We start from the raw sequence: 20,551 nt of genomic DNA, 5'->3' as shown, positions 1-20,551 counted from the left end.
AATAGGGATAGTAACTTCTAGGCACCTAGATCTGAGGAGCTCACCTTTAGGCAGGAGGACCCTGCAGGTCAAGCTCTATGATGTAACTTCTCCAGAACACACCTCAGCTGGAGCAGTTATTTTTAAAGGAGAGATTTTGATGAAGAAGATGCATGTAAACAAGAATGGTAGCATTTTCAGTTGCCAGTACTCTGTCAGAGTCTTTAGAGCGCATCCGAAAAGTGTCAAGTTTCATTTCCTTTTGAACCGAATAATGAGTGAACCTTCAGGGTTGTGTAAATGGTAGCAGAGTACAACCATTTCATCTAATAGAAAACTGTGCATTTTGCTAATAGAAAGAACTTTCTGAACTTAACCCCAAAACATCCTAATCTTCTTGCCTCGGATCTCTTATACTAAAGTCAGTGTCAGTCTGAGATCTGGACACTTGTCCTCATCCATTTACACAGAGTACAGCTGACACAGTTCCAATGGTTAGATCAGTTCACAGAGGGCACAGAAGGGACTTGGGTGTGGAGCTGGTACATCCAGCTGGAAAGAAAAAATGCTGGGCTGCAGGCCATGGGGCCTCTGCTTGTGGCCTTGCCTTGGCCCCGTCTGTTAGGGGCAGGACGCCTTGAAGCACATGCTGTCGCTATCAGAAGTGATACAGAAACCGAATTTGAGGGCCACCATTCTCAAATGTTTACCATTTTTTCTTCTCCATTTTTACAAATTATGAAAAATATCTTTTTAGACGAGATGATAAATAATTATAAAAATTATAAATTAGAAAAATATATAGCATCCAGAAAAGGTGGCATAAATTTTGCTCAGAAACCACTCTAATTTATCAACTATTTCCCTTTCATAGTCCTAGTGTTAGCTGTAGGGGCATATATACTTTACAAAGTTGCAAAGCATAACAAAGATCTATAACTCAGCATTTTCATTTTCACTTAACTTTATATAATTATACTTTCCAAATGGCTAGGTTTTATGGATTTTCGTAATAGGAGCTGCATAATATTCTTCCATGTAACTTTGTTATAGTTGGGTAATTTATTTGATTCTAATGTAAAATAATGCTATATTAAACAGCTTGTGCATAGCTTTTAATATTTTTAATCAGGAAGTGCTAATATCATATGAAATGAAAAATCTTCATTTTCATTATCAATGAAAATTAGTAGAAGTAAAATTATTGGACCAAAATATTCTTACATATTTATGGTTTTTGTATTTCCTGAGCACTTTCCAAATGCACTAACCAAATTATACTTTTATGAACAATGTATGAGCATATCAACCTCAATGTCATCTACTAGCAGTGATAAATCTTTTCTAATACAGTTTTGTCTATTATGTTAGTTATAAAATGGAACCTGGTGGAGCCATTCAGACAAGGAGTTGGAGATGTTTCCATGATTACATATTATTATGCTTAAAAGCACACCAGAATGAAGCATGCTTCTGTCTGTCTCTCAGTACTATTGGAGGCACCAATCTTTGTTGGTATGACCAGCCATTTTTGTGCCTAGCATAAGGCCATGAGCCACACACAACTGGACCACTCAGAGAAACCTCAACCCCCAATGGCAAGCCCAGATATCAGTGGCAGCCCAAGAAACTAGGTTACTGTTTTCTAAAACTACCTTACTAGAACAAAAATGCCTTTCCAATAAGACAAAAAGTAGCCTTGCTCATTGAGCAAATTAAAAATCCTGAGACGTGGGCTTTGGGTTCAAAAACACTTTGGTTAGAGTCCCCAGCTCCACCACCATTTACTGGCTGTTTGAAAATACATTTAATCTCAATCTCAGTTTTCTTACCTGAAAAAGAGAAACAATAATAAATCCTGCCTACCAGGGAATTTTTGAAGATCAAGTGAGGAAGATCATGTGAAGTGCTTAGCACAGTGTACAGCACACAGTAAACACTCGATGAAGAGCTACATGATACTATATTAATATTAATAATAGCAGCAGCAATAGTTTCTGCTTTCCCATCTTAAATCATATATTTATAGAAATTAAAGGATTCAGAAATTTTGTATTGATAAGAGTTTTAGAGATTCCACCCAATCTTATCCAAACATTATATATGCCTACTTATCTAGCCATCTATAGATAGATGGAGATATAGACATACATCCTTTAAAAAGAGAACAGTCTCAAGGGGATTCATGTGATTCACACAAAGAAATCTAGTTTTAAGAAACCCAAGCTGCTTTCAGGGCCAGCTCCTATAGTCCCTGCTACTGCAATTTGTTGTTCTTCTCTTCTTTCCAGATGTTGCAACGTCTTGTTCCTAAACCCCGAACAACTGGTATGGTGGCCATGTCACCGTTTTGTAAGTAAAAATATATGTCAAGGGTCACTGAATCTCTTAACTAACTGTAAGCTGCTAGTATTATTCTGCAATTTTTTAAAAAAACAAAGTTTGCTCATCATTTCTGGCAAGGAGAAGGAGTAGGGGAAGGGGCAGGGGAGGTGGGGAGGGGTGAGGAGGGACTGGGCTCCTGGGCTGTCATTGCCTGGGGAGGTCATGGTTATGTAAAGCAAAGTGCATCAACAGTCACCATTATGTCCCATCAGCACCAGTAAGGGCACGGAGGGGAGCAGATCTCAAGAGGACCAGGTGTGACATGAGAGGAAAGGGTGGCCTACCTGGGAGATAAGCAGCTGGCAGGCTGCCAGCTCCCGCTCACTGGCGCTCATCTTCCTATTGGAATCCATCTGGGCACTCTCAAGCTGTTTGCTGCGGTTCACCAGGGACTTGACCTCTGACTTCATCTTGCTGATATATAGGCGGGCCATGGTGAACTCCTCTTCAATGACTCCATTCACATCTGCCAGCTGAGCACAGCAGGGAACACACTCAAATATCACTGCCGTTTCCAGAGGCTCACAGAATCCCCTGAATCCTGACCATGGATGCTCAAGATGTCCATAGATGTCTGGCTAAGCATCTTTAATCATGGAGCAAGCTGAAAATGTTCTCGGGAAAGTACTACGCGTTCAACCCCAAGTTCTCTTGAGACCTCAGGTGAAACATCCAATTGAAAACCTCTGCTAAATATAATCCTCAATTAACCAGGTTTTTCATTAGGATTGATCTTTAAGATAAAAGAGATGACATCAGGAGAAAAGGCACTGAAGGTTTCAGAAAGGAGATAACTTCAGAACTGTGCTGTGTTCTGTTTAATGCCCTACACCTTGTCTCTCTATAATAACAGTGGGGCCCAATGTTCCTACAGATGACCTTTAATGTCTATAAAAACACAAATCAAAATTTTGATCATGTTCTCCATAGTTTGCCTATTCAGTTAGAGAAGTAGTCTAATGCCTTCAATGTTTCTATAAGCAACGACAGAAAAGGACTTCCTATAAAGTCCTTGACAATGTGAATTCATTTTAAAGTCTCCTCTTGAAGTTTTCGTGCATGACTTTTCATGGCTACCAATCAACTTTTCTTTGCCTTTTCATGCCAAGCAGACAGTAATCTGAGAACAACAGTTGAAATTTACCATTAGAACAGAAGATTCTGACAGTCAGCATTCCCCTGTGATGTATATTTTCTGTATATTTTCTAAGTTTCAAATTTCTATTGGAAACAAAAGTTGTAGCAAGATATTTGAGATAGACATGCAAGATATTTGCATCTGCTAAGATGCAATCAGGTCTGGAAGGGCAATTGGCCAAATGAACAAGAACTGTTTGTACTTTGTTTAACCACCAGAGGGCAGCCTCGCACCTCAGGAAAAGTGCCATACAGAATCCAGCAGGACTGACTCAGGTATGTTTTTTTGTTGTTGTTTGTTTTTTGTTTGTTGTTGTTGTTGTTGTTTGTTTGCTTGCTTTTTTTTTATATTCCACAGCATACTCTCACCACCCACTTGTCATTAATTCAGTACATATCTACTTTTTAAGTAAACGTTTGAGAGATGGGAAAATGAAATTGGCTATCAGCTCTGAAAATTAGTAGCTAATATGAAAATTAGTAACTAATAATCAGTTCTGAGTGCCTGTACCTTGGTGTCAGCCTTCCCATAAGAATTCAACAACAGACCAGATGCACTGGCAAAAGCCACTAATCCCAGCTACTCAAGAGGCTAAGGAGGGAGGATTGCAAGTTTGAGGCCAACCTGGGCAAATCAGAAAGACCCTGTCTCAGAAAAGACTGGGGACATAGCTCGGTGGTAAAGTGCCTCTGGATTCAATCCCCAGTACCAAAAAAAAAAAAAAATCAATAACAATACAGTACTTAATAATGACACCACCAACATCAATCAACACAAGGCAGAATCTACGTTAACAGGATTAAAATCTACAAGTACCAGTTGTAACTCTATCTTCATGGAAGTTCTTGCTCAGCTAGTTGGATTTCTAACTGCCAAAGATTTGCATACCAACACCACCCCTCATTACATCCCTTTATAATCCAAGAGCCTGGAGATGTTAGGTGAGAAAAGCCTACAATATTTAAGTTCAATTTTATTTTTCTGCCTATGTCCCAGCATGGAACAAGAATGCAGAACATCTTCCAAAGCCCAGCCAGGTGTACCTATGCATCGCCCGGCTCTGTAGACGGACACAGAACATCATGTCTTCCAGGTGGGACTCAGAGCCTATACTAGCTTCTGATAGGAGATGCTGCTGAGTCAGCAGCCTGGGCATCCTGGGAAGAGAACATACCCCTCTTATCCCCTGGGTCTGTCAAAATAGGACTCTTGGTCTTCTGTGCCCAGATGTTACGGTGTAGCATGAGGTGCCCCCTTAAAGCTCATGTGTGAGATAAGGCAGGAACAATCGGAAATGACATTTTATTAGATGATGATAGCTGTGAATAGTCCACTTGGTGGATTAATCATTTGAAAGGACTAGTGCACTGGAAGAAGTAGGTTCCTGGGGACATGCCTTTGGGGTTTATATTTTGTTCTTGGCACCTCAATCTCTCTGTTTCCTGGCAGCCATGAGCTCAGCCTCTTTCCTCCACTGCAACTTCTGCCATGAACCTAGGAAACCGAAATAAAGCCCAAAGTAAACTTTTCCTTGTATAAGTTGTTGTTGTCCAGTCTTTTGGTTACAGAGAGAAAAAGTTAACTAACATACCAGGTAAGCTGGGGAAGAGTAAATATATACACATGATAGGCTTGCTGCCAACTGACAGCTGAGCATTTCTTTTCCCAAACAAGACTTTGAAGATTACTCTTGTCCGAGGAGATCTAAAAGGAGATTTTGAGTCCATGCTTGATGACAAAAGAACACCCCAAACAAATGGTTTTTAACTATGAGGCTTCTTACCACTACAGAGGGCATATATTTAGTAGTTTGTGTTTAAGAGTTTGCAGTAATTCCAACACACTGTTATTTCAAAAAGAGTAAACCAGGGCTTGCTGCTAAAATATTATTTATTTTTAACTCTCTCAAGGACTGACAATGCCCCCAGCAGTATACACCAGACCATATGGTCTTGTACTAGTGACCAATCCAGCTAGAAAGACTGCACCATAGTGAAGTTAAATGGGAAGTAGAACCTGCCCCTTCTACCTGCCTAGAAATGAGTCAACCCCACAACCACCCTAAGTCTCTCAAGCATGGAATGACCATGGAAGGGGAGAAAGTATTGTCATTTCTAGACCAAGTGAAAGTGAAGTGAAGTGATTATTCATATTCCCAGAACCAGACTAAAAGAAATCAATGTGGGAAAAAGAAATTAGGCGGTCAACCCAATACAGTTCATTTGCTGTACCTCCACTGTCTTCCTGTTTTAGTCAGCTTTTGTATCACTGTGACCAAAATACACAACAAGAAAAACTTAGAGGAAGAAAAGTTTATTTCAGAGATCTCAGTCCATTGCTCTGGGCCCAAGGTGAGGCAGCAGGTCATGGCAAAAGGACTCAGCAGAGGAAAGCTGCTTAGTTCGTAAAAGGGTCAGGAAGCAGAAAGAAAGTGGGGAAGAGGCTTCCAGGGTACAACCCTAGTAACCCACCTCTAGCCATACCCCACCTGCCTACAGTTCCACCCAATTAGTCCATTCAAACTAGGATGGACTGATTAGGTTACAGTTCTCATCATCCAATCATTGTACAAACTCTGAAAGTTCCTACATTAACAGGGCTTTTTGAAAAACAGTGTTTTTGTATAACACTTCCTTTTAAATTTTTTAATTGAAACATAATAATTGTACATATCATTTTATCTTTCTATTCAGTTTCTGTCTAGACTCCTAGACATCTTTGGTTTTAAAAAAAAAAAAAAAATGCCCAGCAACATAGTGAGTGCTAACACACCTGGACGATTAACACTGGCTCATCTTTTCATTTACTAGGCTCATCTTGTTACACTGACAAAATAATATTGCCTGGACTCTGGAAATGTTTCAAGACACCACTGACGTAAGGAAATATGGTAGTGTTTTTATTTTTGTTTGTTTTGTTTTGTTTTGGGTTCCCTGGATGTTCCGGTCTGTCGTATTCTGCCATGAGGGCCGAGGGAGATTCGCACAGCCATCTGTTCTCCTACCATACAGCCCTACCAGGAAAGACCTCCTGAGTCTTTTGAGTCTATGATGGGTGCCACAGCAGCTATCTTGCTACCATGATGCAATGAATTGTGAGAACTGAGAAGGGTCTTAGAAAGAAAATAAAAGATCACTGACACAGACATTCTTGATCAGCCTATTTTCCTATGTCAAAATAACTACCATATCAGTTGAAAGTCATAACCAATAAGAAAAATACCTGTACCTATAATGATAAACCTAACCAGTATGTGCAGAAGTCATGTAACGTCTGAGCTCACAATCTATGAGGCTCATCTGACCATTTTACAAATTAGGAAAAAAAAAAGGCCAGAGAAGCACAGCAACCTGCCCAAAGCCAAAGTCATGCAGCCTCTGACAGCTCTCATTGCCCCAATGATTAAATTATAATTATAAGGAAAAACCAAAACCAGGAGGACTAAGAACATAATGATCTGTAAGCAAGAGTTATCAATGAAATTAACTGGGGCATCCAATGTCTGGAATCCAAAAATAATCTCCAAAGCATCCAAGTGAGTATTTAAAAATAATCTCAATCATACTTCAGATTCCCAAAGGTAAGGACTTTCTTTTTAATGCCAAAGCACCCAGACACTCTTTGATTTCATTAGCATTTTCATCAGCTCTATTTTAGAACTTAGCATAAAAATACCTTCCTTTATCGTTATCAGCAGCAGGCGCCAACTTCTCATAAATCAACTATGCCTTCATATTGTGAGGGCCATTTAATCAACCCAGTGTCAGAATTTTATTGCTCAACACCAACATATGGTTCTAAAAATTAAATCCTCAAATATAAAACCACCAAACTGGAACTTAATAGGATTAACCCTATAGTACCTGGAAATTCTGTGCTAAAATTAGGTTCATTCACAAGGATCCATGAAACAGTCAGTTACAACAGAGGTTTACGAAACAATGACGTTGACCAGAGGTTGTATACCCTAAGCCTAGACCTGTTCCACCATCCAAGGGTAACTTTCTGTTTCCCAAAATAGTCTATAGATGGAAAACTAATCTTGGGAGCCTTTTCTAGTATTTAACAATCCCGTCTCACAGCCAGAGTGTTCCCACTAGGCATTTTGACATGAAATTCAGCCTTTTAAAGATAAAATGGCTAAACTCAAAAAATTCCATTTTACTGATTTGTGAGGAGGAATCTCAGGGGTATAACATCATTCCCCAGCTCAATAAAACCAACACATATTTATCAATGAGCACTCTGCATAGGTGCTGTATTATTTTAAATCTATGATTATCAACATGTTGTGGTATTGGCATAAAGATCAGATCAACGAAACAGAACAGACCACCATTAGCCTCACATGCTTTGGGGACCAGTAGATACGTTCATTCCCTTAAAGATTGGTGATGGCTTCAAGTCTGTACCCGTCAAAACTTCTCAAACTGTACACTTTAAATATGTGAAGCTTACTTTATGTAATTTATACCTCAGTAAAGCTGATTTTTTAAGTGTCTCTATCCTGTTTTTTCCAGTTAATGATCATAATGGGCTCTCTCTTTTACTCCATTGACATCAGGAACACCAATGTACCCAACCCCAAGGGATGGGCGATGCTTGGTTTAGACCAATTGTATAATCCCATTCTCCTTGATCTCCCAGCTTCCCTTGGCCTTGTGATTTGGGGTAGTCACGTGATTCAATTCTGACCAATGAAGTATAAGGGAAAGTGTGCTGGGGACTTCTGGGATTATTTCCCTCCTGGGTGAAAGTAGTCAGGCTTTTCAGCCCACCCTGTTTGGGATGTGGTTGAGTGAGGACGCATTGGAGGGTGCCATAGCAGCTATCTTGCCACTATGATGCAAAATCCTAAGGGTATGAAAAGGGAACAAACAGGCTGAAAGCAGAAAGGAAATAGAAAGACTGAGTTCTTGACATTATCAAGCCACTTCACTGAACCAAAATATGCTTCTCAAATCTTAATCAGCAAAAGAATCTCATTAAATTTTGATTCTGTAGTTCTGAAATGGGGCCAGATCACACTGAATAATAAGATTCCTGACTTCTCATAGTGTGGATAAATAAATGCAGTTTTATTTCTTAAACCATGGTTAGAATCCTATTACTTTCCCTGAAACATTTCCTAATTCATACTGATTGGATGGAGAATTTTCACTGCAGTGGGTTCTTATGGAAAAGGAGAAATACTATTCTGAGAGTAAAACTGTGGCTTAAGCCATTTGATTCCAAACTTCTGTGATATTAGCAAATAAGTCTAAGGAATAAACCAATTTGTATAAGGCCAACTATCATTTGAAGACCTTCCCTAGATTTGAGAAGTTATTTTTATCCTCCTCATGGCAACACTCACTCATTCAAATATTTCCCAGCACCTTGTGGATGCTAAGCATTGGATGCTTAAAAGAATTATATGCAAAGGCTGCTAACTCACAACCACACTATGAAAAAGGGGTAGAGAATAAAAAGAGGGCTGACTTACAGTCTTCACGTCATTGGTGCCAATAATTCCACCTATCTCCCCCAGATCCTTCAGCAGCAGATTCAGGATCTCAGTAGCCCTCTTTTTCTGGTGGTTGCTAAGCTCTTGTAGCTGGCTCAGCTCTCTCTGCGTGGTTGTCAATGTAGTCTGAAAAAACAAAATCCGACCACAAGTTAAAAGAGTTGCCCATCAATATCATGCACGCAACCTTGTAAATAATAACAGCTTCATGTAAGATGGAGCTCTTTTATCGTTTCCTGTGATTTCAACATAGAGTCTTTTTGAGGCAAACTGTAACACAACACTGTATTCTTTGATAAAAAGAATTTTATATCAATATCACGTGGCCTGATCATATGTCTATATATCAGACAACAATTCCCAGGTCAGTGAAATCAGTTATTGAAAAATAAATAAAGCTAAAACTGGAACCCTTGGGTTTATAACATTGAATCACTTCTTCCTACCACCAGATGTTTTTTTTCAGGGTCCAAACAACCTACAAGTGTCCCCACCTCCACTCCCTAAAAAAAAACCTTCTCCTTGGACCACTTCCACATTCCCACCTACTTTATAATAATAGATAGGTCTGGATGAGATGGCCCAGAGGAACACTAACGAGTTTAGAAAACAACTTAGAAAAATCTCCTAATCTTCACAGTGAAGCTGAATTAAACACTATTTACTTATTTTTTCAAAATTAGTTAAGTTCAACAAGAGATAGATTCTTAATAAATAACAAATGTTCTATTTTCTTTCCAAACTTTAACAAACTCTTCTCTTTCCCATCCTTCATGTACATATCCTTAACTAACTGCCAACATCAATTGAATAGCCATATTTTGGTCTCTTGGTATTAACTCAGCCTACAGAGAAATAATTCCCCTACCCCTAAAGCTGTGGAGGCTAATTCAAAGACATTTATGCAATTCTCCCACAGGCAGCTATTTCACCAGAGAATTTTTTAATGATCTGACTTTTTTAATGATCTGACTAAAAATAGTGTTCTAATCCAGTCTAATAGTACCTTGGTTTGACAGAAAGTTAGAATTTTATTATGGAAACTGTTTCATTGTTTTGAGAAGGAAATAATGCCAATGACTAGTTAAAAGAATCCTGGAGAAAACACTAGGCAGAGAAAACCTAAAGTCTCAGTTCCTAAGTGACTTCTGGATGGGTTTGCTTAGTTTGGTTTGGCATTGCTGCCAACTATTTATTTCATCTTGTTTTTAAGATCCACAAAAGCAGGGTCCCCACGTTGGGAAGCCACTAGATTGGTGTCTCTGTGCAGCTGAATGTATGGGACGAGCAGCATTTCCTGTCAGCTTTGCAGTCCTAGGATCAGCACTTTCCTGTGCCATCTGCTGCTCCTCCTGGCCCAGAAGGACTGGATGTTTTCCACAAAGCAGGCTGACCACAATCGCATGATACCAGGTCATTAGTAGAGGTGCCAAGGGCAGCAGCAGGTGATAGCCACTCAGCTTCACCACCCATTTTCTCAGTAGAAAAGGACACAGCCCACCACCAGCCACTTCATCAGCTGTTTACTGGCCCTGTTTGCCTGCACGTAGCTCATGCAAAACCCACAGCATCTTTTCACTGGGAGAATCTGAGAATAAGGAAACATGCCGACTGAAACATTGGCTAAAATTGGACAGCAAACAAACAGAGACAGCTTAGTTCCAGGCTTCTGAAGGTAACAGCTGAGAGAAATAGCTGAGGGGAAAGAAGGGATTTCATTCAGGAAGGTATAAACAGGAAGAATGCATTGCAGGTCCCCCAATTCTTGCCTGTTAATAACAATGCTGTGAGGTTTACTTATTGATCTTGTAGGATATGCACAGATCTCTGAAAAGTGCTTTACATAAACTCACTAATGCCCACAACATACAAAGAGCATGCTGTTGCCATTTTTGTAGATAAAGGAATGAATACTCAAGAAGCTTAAATGCCTTCACCAAGGTCTATGAGTTATGAAGTCAAATTTAACCAGGACTTGTCTGGCTCCTAAGTCTATACTCTCTTGACTATTTTCACAAGGTGTACTTGCTAATGCTACAAATTTCTGGGATATAAATTAGTTGGGAAAAGCAGTTCCAGGATGAGTCGACAAGTCACTTCCATAAAGTATATCAATGATTGGAGGGACCTCAGAGAATGCATCTAACACTGAATAAGCATTTGGCCAACTGCCTTCCTCGGCACTGTCAACAAATGTCAATGTAAGTACAAGAATGGCAGCTGAGGAAGTCCCACCCCCTAGGTAGAAATGCTCCAACCGTTTTCTGGGCCAGTTCATCTGTCAGCTGCTCATTGGCCCTGGTCTTGTCCTCCACTTCCTGCGACTTCTGGTCATAATTGACAGCCAGCTCCTCCAGAGCCTGGAGAACCTCTTTCACCTCATCTTTGGCTGCCTCGTTCTCGATCTGGAGTCGGGTCAGCTCCTCCTGTATCTTCTCATAGTCTCTTCTCGTGGAAGCTAAAAGCTGGGAAATGAGACCGCATGGAAATTGTGAAGTTACTACTCAAATAGTTCTGATCTTTGTTTTATCCAAAATAAAGTAATATTAAAGCAAAATACAAGAGAACACGTTGGAAAAGCTAGGATGACAGGAAACTCTACTATATGTTGCAGATGCTAAATATTTTCTAAATGTTATTTTGAAAATCTGTTCCCTTTTTCTTTGTTCATTTAAAGCTGTGTATACTTAAATCAAAGAATGAATGACACATCAAAAATCACTGCACATTGTAGTTGTCCAGATATTCCACATTAAACCAAAAATGGGGGAATCATTTCTAAGGATTATAATAATACGTATATAGCTTTTACAACATCATCATATTTTTTATGGTAAACAGGTGGATTTCAAAGTTGACCAAAACTGTATTAAAGAGGCAGTCAGTAAGTTTTTCTTAATGTGCATCAAGAATGCACAGAAGGATGTACCCTGAACATTCACACTGATTAAAAGAGAATGTCTGGGTTTGTCAGCATCTTTGCTCCTGTTGTTATTTTCTGATTTTCCTATAATGAATAGATAATGTCTTGATAGTATAGAAAAATAAAAATGTTAGAGACTGAACTGTAGCAAAAAAGGAAATTTATCCCAGGCAGCTGTCCCAATGTTGGGAATGACAAGGAATAGCCTAGGAGGTAGAACACAGGAAACACTGGGCCAGTGAAAGACCTCAGCTAGAAAGATAGAAATCAATTACCTGCGGTTCATTTGATTACAAAGGCATAGACTGTCTCCCTGAGGGAAATGTTTGGGCAGAAGGCATAAATCATTGCACTGGAGAGATGAAAAGAAACAAAGAGGAAGAGGAAGGAAATGGTTACAGAGATGATGATGTCTGTGGAGGGCTGGGACCTGGGACGTCAACCCCTGCCACCTGCTGTCACTGCACCGTGGGTCCCAGCTGCAGCCTTCTATCAATGAAGCAGAAAGCACCTTAAGGCACCAAAGACAAAAAGTACTCAGGCAATCCTCAGCAAGGGAATTACTAATGGTCTGTGTCTGATAGAATGGCTGGCTGTCCTTTGCTTAGGTTCCTGTTTGTAAAATACTGGCAAACACAGTGCAAAAAGGCATTTACTACAGAATTGAATGCTATCAGGAAGAGACTGAAAACAATTTGCCTCCTTTTTATGTGTATGAAATATATGCTAACACAGCACTGGGGCTCCTTTTCTCTTTACTTTCCCTTCCTCTACCTTCTACTTTTCATTTTGTTTTTGCTTTTGATTCCCTACAGGACAGCAGGAAAACAGGGTCTACACCTAAGACTCAAGCCAGCTGATATGCAGATTCAAAATAGCCTAAAATAGCAGGACCCCTGAGTGCTGGGTCCAAGCAAAATAGAACCACCCTTGCCTAACTACCAAGAGAGAGATCTCTGCTTTTCCAGGACCGATGGTAACAAGCAGTTACTTATTCTCAAAACCCCAGAGCTCTACAAAGTCAGACATTTATTTTCTAAATTTAGCCCCAATCAGCTTTTAACAGGCATTGAAAGGAAATCTACCAAGAAATTTCCACATGATTCAGTGATTTAAAAATAAAAATTCTTTACAAATTAAATTTCTGGAACAAACATCAACAACAAAGAATAATAAAAGAACTCTATATAAAAGAATTTATTGTAGTCTTTACCTCATCCTGATCCAACATCTGTTGCTTTAGCTTTTCAGCCAGCTGGCTCTGCTGGTTAATTTCATCATCCTGAAACAAAACATTATGGTGAATTTTTTTTGGTTAGTTATGCCATTTTTTTATATCCTGGTTTCCCGATGACAGTCGGACACCTGGATGCCAACCAGGGGCTTGCTAATAAGATGCGGAAAATGGTGCTGGGACCTTTGGGAATTAGAATACTTCTCCCACCTTTCCCAGCCAGGTGAAATATCTGAATAGTCTGAGAAGTACGAGATCCTATGCATTCAACCCAATCCCTGCTCTCCCAGAAGTCAGAGAAACTAGGGCTTGGGAACTAAAAGGAACTTTGGAGAAATCCTTCCTGGCACAAAGATATTGACAGTGAATTCCTAATTCAAACAATAAGGGAGTGAATCTCCAACCATCGGTACCATAATGTATCAATGTCCCAAATCTGGTCAAACACATCAGTGACCAGGAAAGCCGCCATGCGACAGGGAGGAAAGACCAGCATTTTCACATCTTTTCACATGGAGGCTTTTACTTAAGACTTTAAAAATATTTACTAGCAAGTTCACCTTGGGCACTAGCAGACCTCCCCCCTTGATTGGAACTTGTTTTTCTTATCAGTTTTAAAAAAACCCTGAAGGCAGCTGGGGATCCAACGGCATTGATGCTTGCTTTCCCAGGCTGTCACTGGTGAGAAAGGCATCTGGCTCTTCTCACTTGCATTTCCTGCCACTAGGTGTTGCTGCCACAAAGGCAAGGCCACCCACTGCCACCCCTCAATGCTGCACAAACACCTCTGCTGTCCCTAGACGCGGTCCACCCCCAGTGCAGGCGAAGCAGCCAGCGATGACGCCTGACTGCAAAAGAAACTGTCTTCTCGGGCTATTTTCATGATTTCAAAGGAAATTTTAAGCACAGCCTGTGAAAAATGACAACCTGGCTCCATATTTGCCTCTCTCTTAGGAATAGGAGAAAAATCCTATTTGATAACACTTCTTTGGTCTATCCCCAGAGTCAAATCCAGTTCAGTATTATTAGATTTCTCTTGGTACCAGGTCCCACCCCTATGTGCTTTCACCAAAAGCCCATTAAAAAACAAAACAAGATTTTAAAAACACCCTGTACTATGCTTTCTGCCTTTTCAGAGTGTTTTTTTCAGAGGTAAGGCAAAGAGGGGTGAACTGGAGTGCCTGGGTCCTTGAACCTCAGTTTTCCATGGAAATTCCCAGCCTGTTTGGTGGGGTCAATGCATCTGTGTAAATCAGGTGAACTCATTGTCACAAACAAAGACCAAGAACATTTTAAAATCAACAGCATAGACTCTGCATCTCCTTTTTCTTAGGTTTTCATCTTTTGGTTTTCCTCCACTACTCAAAAAGACCCTTTTCCACCAAGCTTTCTACATCCATGTTTCATAATTTGGTTCTGCAAAATCCTGATGACCTTTCTCCCCAAACTAGATCATTGGCAGGAGAATTAGAGAAATTATACCAGGGTGAAATGGCCTCAAAATGGTACTTCTCCAATTAGCAGACTATTTTGTAGGACATATTTTCTGTTCTACCTTATAAACTTAGCTTGTCAGTTACCAGGAGCAGTTGTATCTGTGCTCCTCCGCACATAAATATTAAACAACTTAACATAAAAGACCCCAGGAGTTTAACATCAGGGTGCCGCCATCTCTCCCCCAGGACAAATAAACAACACTCCAAGTGATAGGAACAACAAAAGAAGCAAAGCAGGGAGTGGACGCTTTGTTCTTAGACTGTGCTCATCTCAAAGATGAGACGTGCTTGTCTCAGATGCAAACTTCCTTCCTCACAGGTGACAAGCTGGGACACTCAGACTTTTAAGGTACAAAGAAAAACCTAGGCCTCTAGGCCCTACCTGGAAGGCTGAAGAGCAAGGATTATTATAAAGGACATGCATCATTTGCACTAGAGACATTTCCTAAACTACATTTACACTTTACTAAGGCAATTTTCTAAGAAATTGGTGTAGTCAATTGTGATTATTTTTAAAATGACTCAAAACTTTCAGAATAAGGTTTGCTGTGCATTTGCTCTACGGTTAAGCATATCTCTCAGGACAGTAAGCTCACTCAGATCTAGTCCACAGAAAGCAGATTTCAAAGCACTTTTCAGATATTCAATTTTCTTATATATGAAATGACACTTAGAGCTCCACAAATAGGGAACTGGTTATTAAAAGGTCGATCATGGTTATTAAAAGGTCACTGGTCACCTTAATTATAAAGATATTTTCCCTGCAATGGTAATTAGTGTAATAAGTAATCAAATTACACTTCTGCTCACACTTATTTCACCTCAGCACAGTAGGATTGGAGAGGTGACTAGGAACAAGGAGGATGCCAACTCCAATTTGTTCCGTTGTAACTGCTCTCGATACCCCTAGGCATCACCACCGCTTCAATACCACAGATGATGTGGCTTCTCCCTCAAGCAAACAAAATCCAGAAGACCAAAATAGAAGGAGCTAATATTTACCCAGCGCCTGCTGCGTGCCAGAGACTTGAAATCCCCACTGCTAGCTTTGGAAGCAAGAGCTAGGGACCCTGTGTTACAGATGAGAAAAGCACCCTTAGGAGGGCTTTGTCCTAGGCCTGATGGGTCGCAGGCCAGATGCCACAGTGTGTGCTTTTCTACCACCCAGCACTACATTGGGGATACCTGTCTTTAGGTCCCTAGAGGCACAGCACAGGGGGACATAGGGCAGCAAAGAGGAAACTAGGTAGTCTTCCTCCCAATGTAGCCTAGATAGATTCACCGGGGTTGACCAGTTTCTCATTTAAAGGGCTCAGGCCAAAACGAGATGAGCACTGGATTAGGAATCAGAAGATGCATAACCTTGTTCCAGCTCCACCACCTGTAGGTGATGTGAACTTGGATAAATCATATAACTACCCTGGGTTAATGTCTCACCTAGACCCAGAAAGTTTGAGTTCTACTATTTAATGTTCATAAAGATGCCATGCCCCAACTCATGTATTCTTAAGGTATTTAACCACTTTCATCATCGGAAGCTTAGAAATATCTTCTAGAACCTTTGAGAGGTCACGTAAGAACAGCAGTTGATAAGCCATGATCAGGCAGTCCTGGCCCAGAATTACTAGGGGCAGACCACTAGCCTTGGTCCCTCTAAGGCTGAGGCTTTGGGGCTTGGTTCGCTCCCACATCTATCAGTACCATCCTACAGTGGACCACAGATGCTATCCTCACATTGTGTGCTTTGCCAGGCTATCAAGGCATGTGCTGTAGGCAAATGACATATTAGAAAATGCCCTATGAAAACCGAATATCCATATGTAGAAGAATGAAACTAGATCCCCACCACTCACCTTAGACAAAAGTTAACTCAAAAATAAATTAAAGATCCAGGAATTAAAACAAATTTTGCAAATGTTAGAATAAAACACAGGTCAATGTTCCAACATGTTGGCATTAACAACTTTCTCAATAAGACTCCTAAAGCTCAGAAAACAACACCACGTATTAGTAAACAGAAAGGCATCAAATTATAAAGCTTCTGCACTACAAAGGAAACAATTAAAAGCATGAGAGAGAGTCTACAAAATGGGAGAAATCCACTGGAGGATTAATATCCAAAATACAAAGACTCAAAAAACTTAACATCAAAAATACAAATGACCCAATCTATAAATGGGCAAGTGAACTAAACAGACATTACTCAAGAAAATACAAATGACCAACAAATATATGAAAACCCATGTTCAACATCTTTAGCCGTCAGGGAAATGCATATCAAAACTACACTGGGATTTCATCTCACTCCAGTTGAATGGAAATCATCAAGAATATAAATAATAATAAGTGCTGGCAAACACATGGGGGAAAAGGGACCCTTACACTGTTGTTGGAATTGTAAATTAATACAACCACTATGGAAATCAGTATGGAGGTTCCTCAAAAGACTGGAAATGAAACCACCTTATGTATGTCCCAGCTCTACTGCCCCTTAGTATTTATCCAAAAGAATTAAAGTCAGCATATTATAGCAATACATGCATACCCATTCATAATAGCCAAGTTATAAAAGCAGCCTAGGTGTCCGTAAGCAGATGAACGGATAAAAGGAAATGTGGCATATACACAATGGAGTTTTTTCAGCCATTAAAAAAAAAAATTGTAATTTTCAGAAAAATAAATGAAACCACAGAACAACATGTTAAGCAAAATTAGAATAAAACACAGGTAATGTTCCAACATGTTGGCACCAACAACTTTCTCAAAAAGACTCCTAAAGCTCAGAAAACAACACCACGTATTAGTAAACAGAAAGGCATCAAATTATAAAGCTTCTGCACTACAAAGGAAACAATTAAAAGCATGAGAGAGAGTCTATAAAATGGGAGAAATCCTCAGAAAGTCAAGGGTTGTATGCTTTCTCTCAAATGTGGAAGCTGGAGGGCATAAAAGGGAATCTCATAAAACTAGAAGGGAAACCAGTAGGACAGTCAGAGGTAAAGACCAGTGGAGAGGAGGGAAGGGAAAAGGCGGATAGCCAGCAATGACACTGACTAAATTATGCCATAAGCAAGATTTAATATGTCACAGTGAATCTCACTAATATATATAAATATTATGCACCAACAAAAATGTAAAAAGGAAAAATGAAAATGCCCTAGGCCAGCCATAAGGAGAGAGAGATCCTCGAGCCAGTTCTTTGGTCACTAAGTGACTGTCTCAGACAGCATTTTCTCATCTCTGGGCTCAGTTCCCATGGCTACAAGACAGATATGCTAATCAATGAAAGCTCTACAGCCACCAAGGCGCACTATGCCAATTCCAGTCGTGGCTGGCATCTATTCTCAGAAGCCTGGAACGTGGAGTCAGGTCCTCATCTCATCTAAGATGCTCTGTGGTTTCCTAAAACTATTCCTTGAGCCCATTGATCATAAAACAGGAAAAACTATGCACATAGTCTAACTGTCTTGACTATTTAAACAGCAGAAATTCTTAGGAGAAATCAAGAAATTGCATAAACTTTTAACTTACTAGTTATCTCCATTTTATCTTTCAGGTTTTACTTAAACTGGGTAGAAAAGGAAGATGACTGTATTCCAAACTGTGAAGGGCGAGTGACCCCGCGCTCAAGGGAGTGAAGATTTTATTAAGACTGTTCTGGGAAGGGGAAGGGGAAGGACTATGGTGCAATGGATATAGCACATTGGACTTCTAGCCAAACCTGCAGTGGCCATTCAACAGGGAAGGGGTGACCCTAGTTTAATGCTGTGGTTATAATGCAAACTCCCAGAATCACAAACAAGCAGAACTAGCTTCCTTCGGGCAACCAGTCACATTCAGCTTGTAAAGGTGATGGCAGGCTCTGAGCTTTACCCCAAAGAGAGAGACCTGCAAGATTAATGGTGACTTTAACATAACAAAGCTGTTTCATCCAAGCCAGAGGTGTCCCCAAGCACTCTGAGCTGAACCACAGCAGAAAAGATTAAATCAGACTAAAAATATCAGCAACCTTGATGAAAAGAACTGAAAGGATTTAGAATATTCCAAGGGCAATAAGCCAAGATCACATGAAATGCCAATTTCATTTCCTATGCCTCTGGGATTTCTAACTCGACCTTTATTGGGAATGAATGATACATGTTCTTCAAGGTGTCTTTTCCTCTATTCCAACTTATGCATTTACATGACTATTTGAGTCCCAAAAGTTTGTCATAAAATTAAACATCCCCAATGAGCATGTACAAACTACTTCAATAAACTGCCTCTGAAAACAGCTTCACAAATGAAGTAAACCATCAGTCGGCACTTAGCTTCCCATCCCAGGGCCTTAGAGGTATGATTAAATTCACTGTTGAGCCGCCATCCTTGATCCTAGTTGGGGGGCAACTGTTGAGGGATGGGCCAAGGGAGGAAAGAAAGATACACACAAGCAAAGGCCACACACACTCACCTACCCCTTCTTCCACACAGTGGTCAGCCAAGTCCAATCTCTGGAGGCGAAGACTAAATAGGACCTGCCTGTGTCTAAGCCAACATCCTGCTCTTTCAATTAAACTCCCATTTCACAAGAACCAAGCTCCCTGAGCCTGTGGGATCCAGAACTAGGAAGTATTAGGAAGATAAACATCAAGATTGTTCTGTAACCCTACATATTTCCACAGATTTGACGCTGTCTGGGATCTTTACTCTCCACACCCGTGCACTGTAAACCTCTGGCTACAGACCTTATCATCCAGTTGTCTGTAGAGACTGGAGATCTCCTCTTCATACTTCTCCTTCTCCTCTGTAGAGATGCCAGCAACAACAGGAGCGATGTTGTCTATGATGGGCGTGTTATCACAGGGCTCCAAGTTCTTCTGGTCCTTGGCACTGATCTGCTCATCCTCAGGCACAGCTTCTCCTGCAAAACACAGCCAAGGGGCGTTGGACGTAAAAGAAACTGAGCCTTCAACTCTCCAGGAAGAGTTCTAAAAATAGTCATTCCTGGTGAAAAATACAGAGAGGAAGAGCTCTAGTATAAAGTTATTCTGTGCTCTTTCTTTGATAATAAAGGTCAGAGTTAATTGACCAAAATTAGTCTGAGGAAGAAGACTACCCCTCCCCCTTGATGCATTGCCTACTGGTTCCACAGACCACACAAGCTCTTAACTAATCCAATTTTCAGCAATGCCTCAAATTTTTTGCACATACTTTGCTTTTGTTGAGAAATATGCTGAGGCTTTACTTAGAATCACATTCTCTCTAGTGACAGATTCAAAGGGAAACAGACCTCTGAGGCATGCTAATTACCAATTAATTATGTTACTGTTCCATTAGTAGAAACAGCCAAATCAAGGAGCACAACACCATTGTTTAAACAGAACACTGTAGGCCCTAAATCCTCCCAATCTGAGAATCTCTGAGCCTACCAGAAGAAGTGGGGGGCTTCGACTAGCACTGTGGGAACACACTTTCCACCGCTCCACTCTCCCCTAGGAAGTCAGAATTAATTGGCTCTGCTAGAGAGTTCAAGCAGAATAGTTTCCTGTGATGTCAGGTAGTCCAGGAAAAGAAAACAACAGCCAATCCAGAATATGGTACAAAGAACCTTCCCACCACTTCGCAGTCTGCTCAGGAGTGTTTATTAGGGCCTTCAGAGGAAGCACTGCCAAATTTGACAATGCAAATTGAGGAATAGGTACAATTCTTAAGCTGGTCAATGGCTATTACCAACAAGAAAATCACCTTGCAAAGACAGAGTGCATGGAGACAGATTCAATGAAAACCACAGAGCTCAACTGTGTCTCTCAAGTATCTACTTGGAAAGCAAACCCAAAGCAAACACTTCTCCATCACAATGTTTACCACCAACTTCACACTCATTTCACTACAGCCAGTGAGTGTCTGTGAT

At 40.4% G+C, this 20,551-nt stretch overlaps 1 protein-coding gene across 1 annotated transcript in view; it reads right to left on the bottom strand.

The window, feature by feature from the left end:
- The window catches only part of Kif5c (kinesin family member 5C), a gene marked incomplete at its 5' end in the record, with an annotated part of 102,143 nt that overhangs the window by 32,863 nt on the left and 48,729 nt on the right, over positions 1 to 20,551 (bottom strand). Inside the window, 5 exon segments of the mRNA XM_048811957.1 lie at positions 2,649 to 2,837; positions 8,988 to 9,134; positions 11,267 to 11,473; positions 13,145 to 13,213; positions 19,386 to 19,561. Coding sequence (XP_048667914.1) covers positions 2,649 to 2,837; positions 8,988 to 9,134; positions 11,267 to 11,473; positions 13,145 to 13,213; positions 19,386 to 19,561 — 788 coding nt within the window.

The sequence above is a fragment of the Marmota marmota genome, unplaced genomic scaffold (genome assembly GCF_001458135.2).
Source record: "Marmota marmota marmota unplaced genomic scaffold, marMar, whole genome shotgun sequence".
Taxonomy (NCBI): domain Eukaryota; kingdom Metazoa; phylum Chordata; class Mammalia; order Rodentia; family Sciuridae; genus Marmota; species Marmota marmota.
The sequence above is the reverse complement of the archived record's forward strand: the minus strand, read 5'-3'. Positions and strand labels throughout refer to the sequence as shown.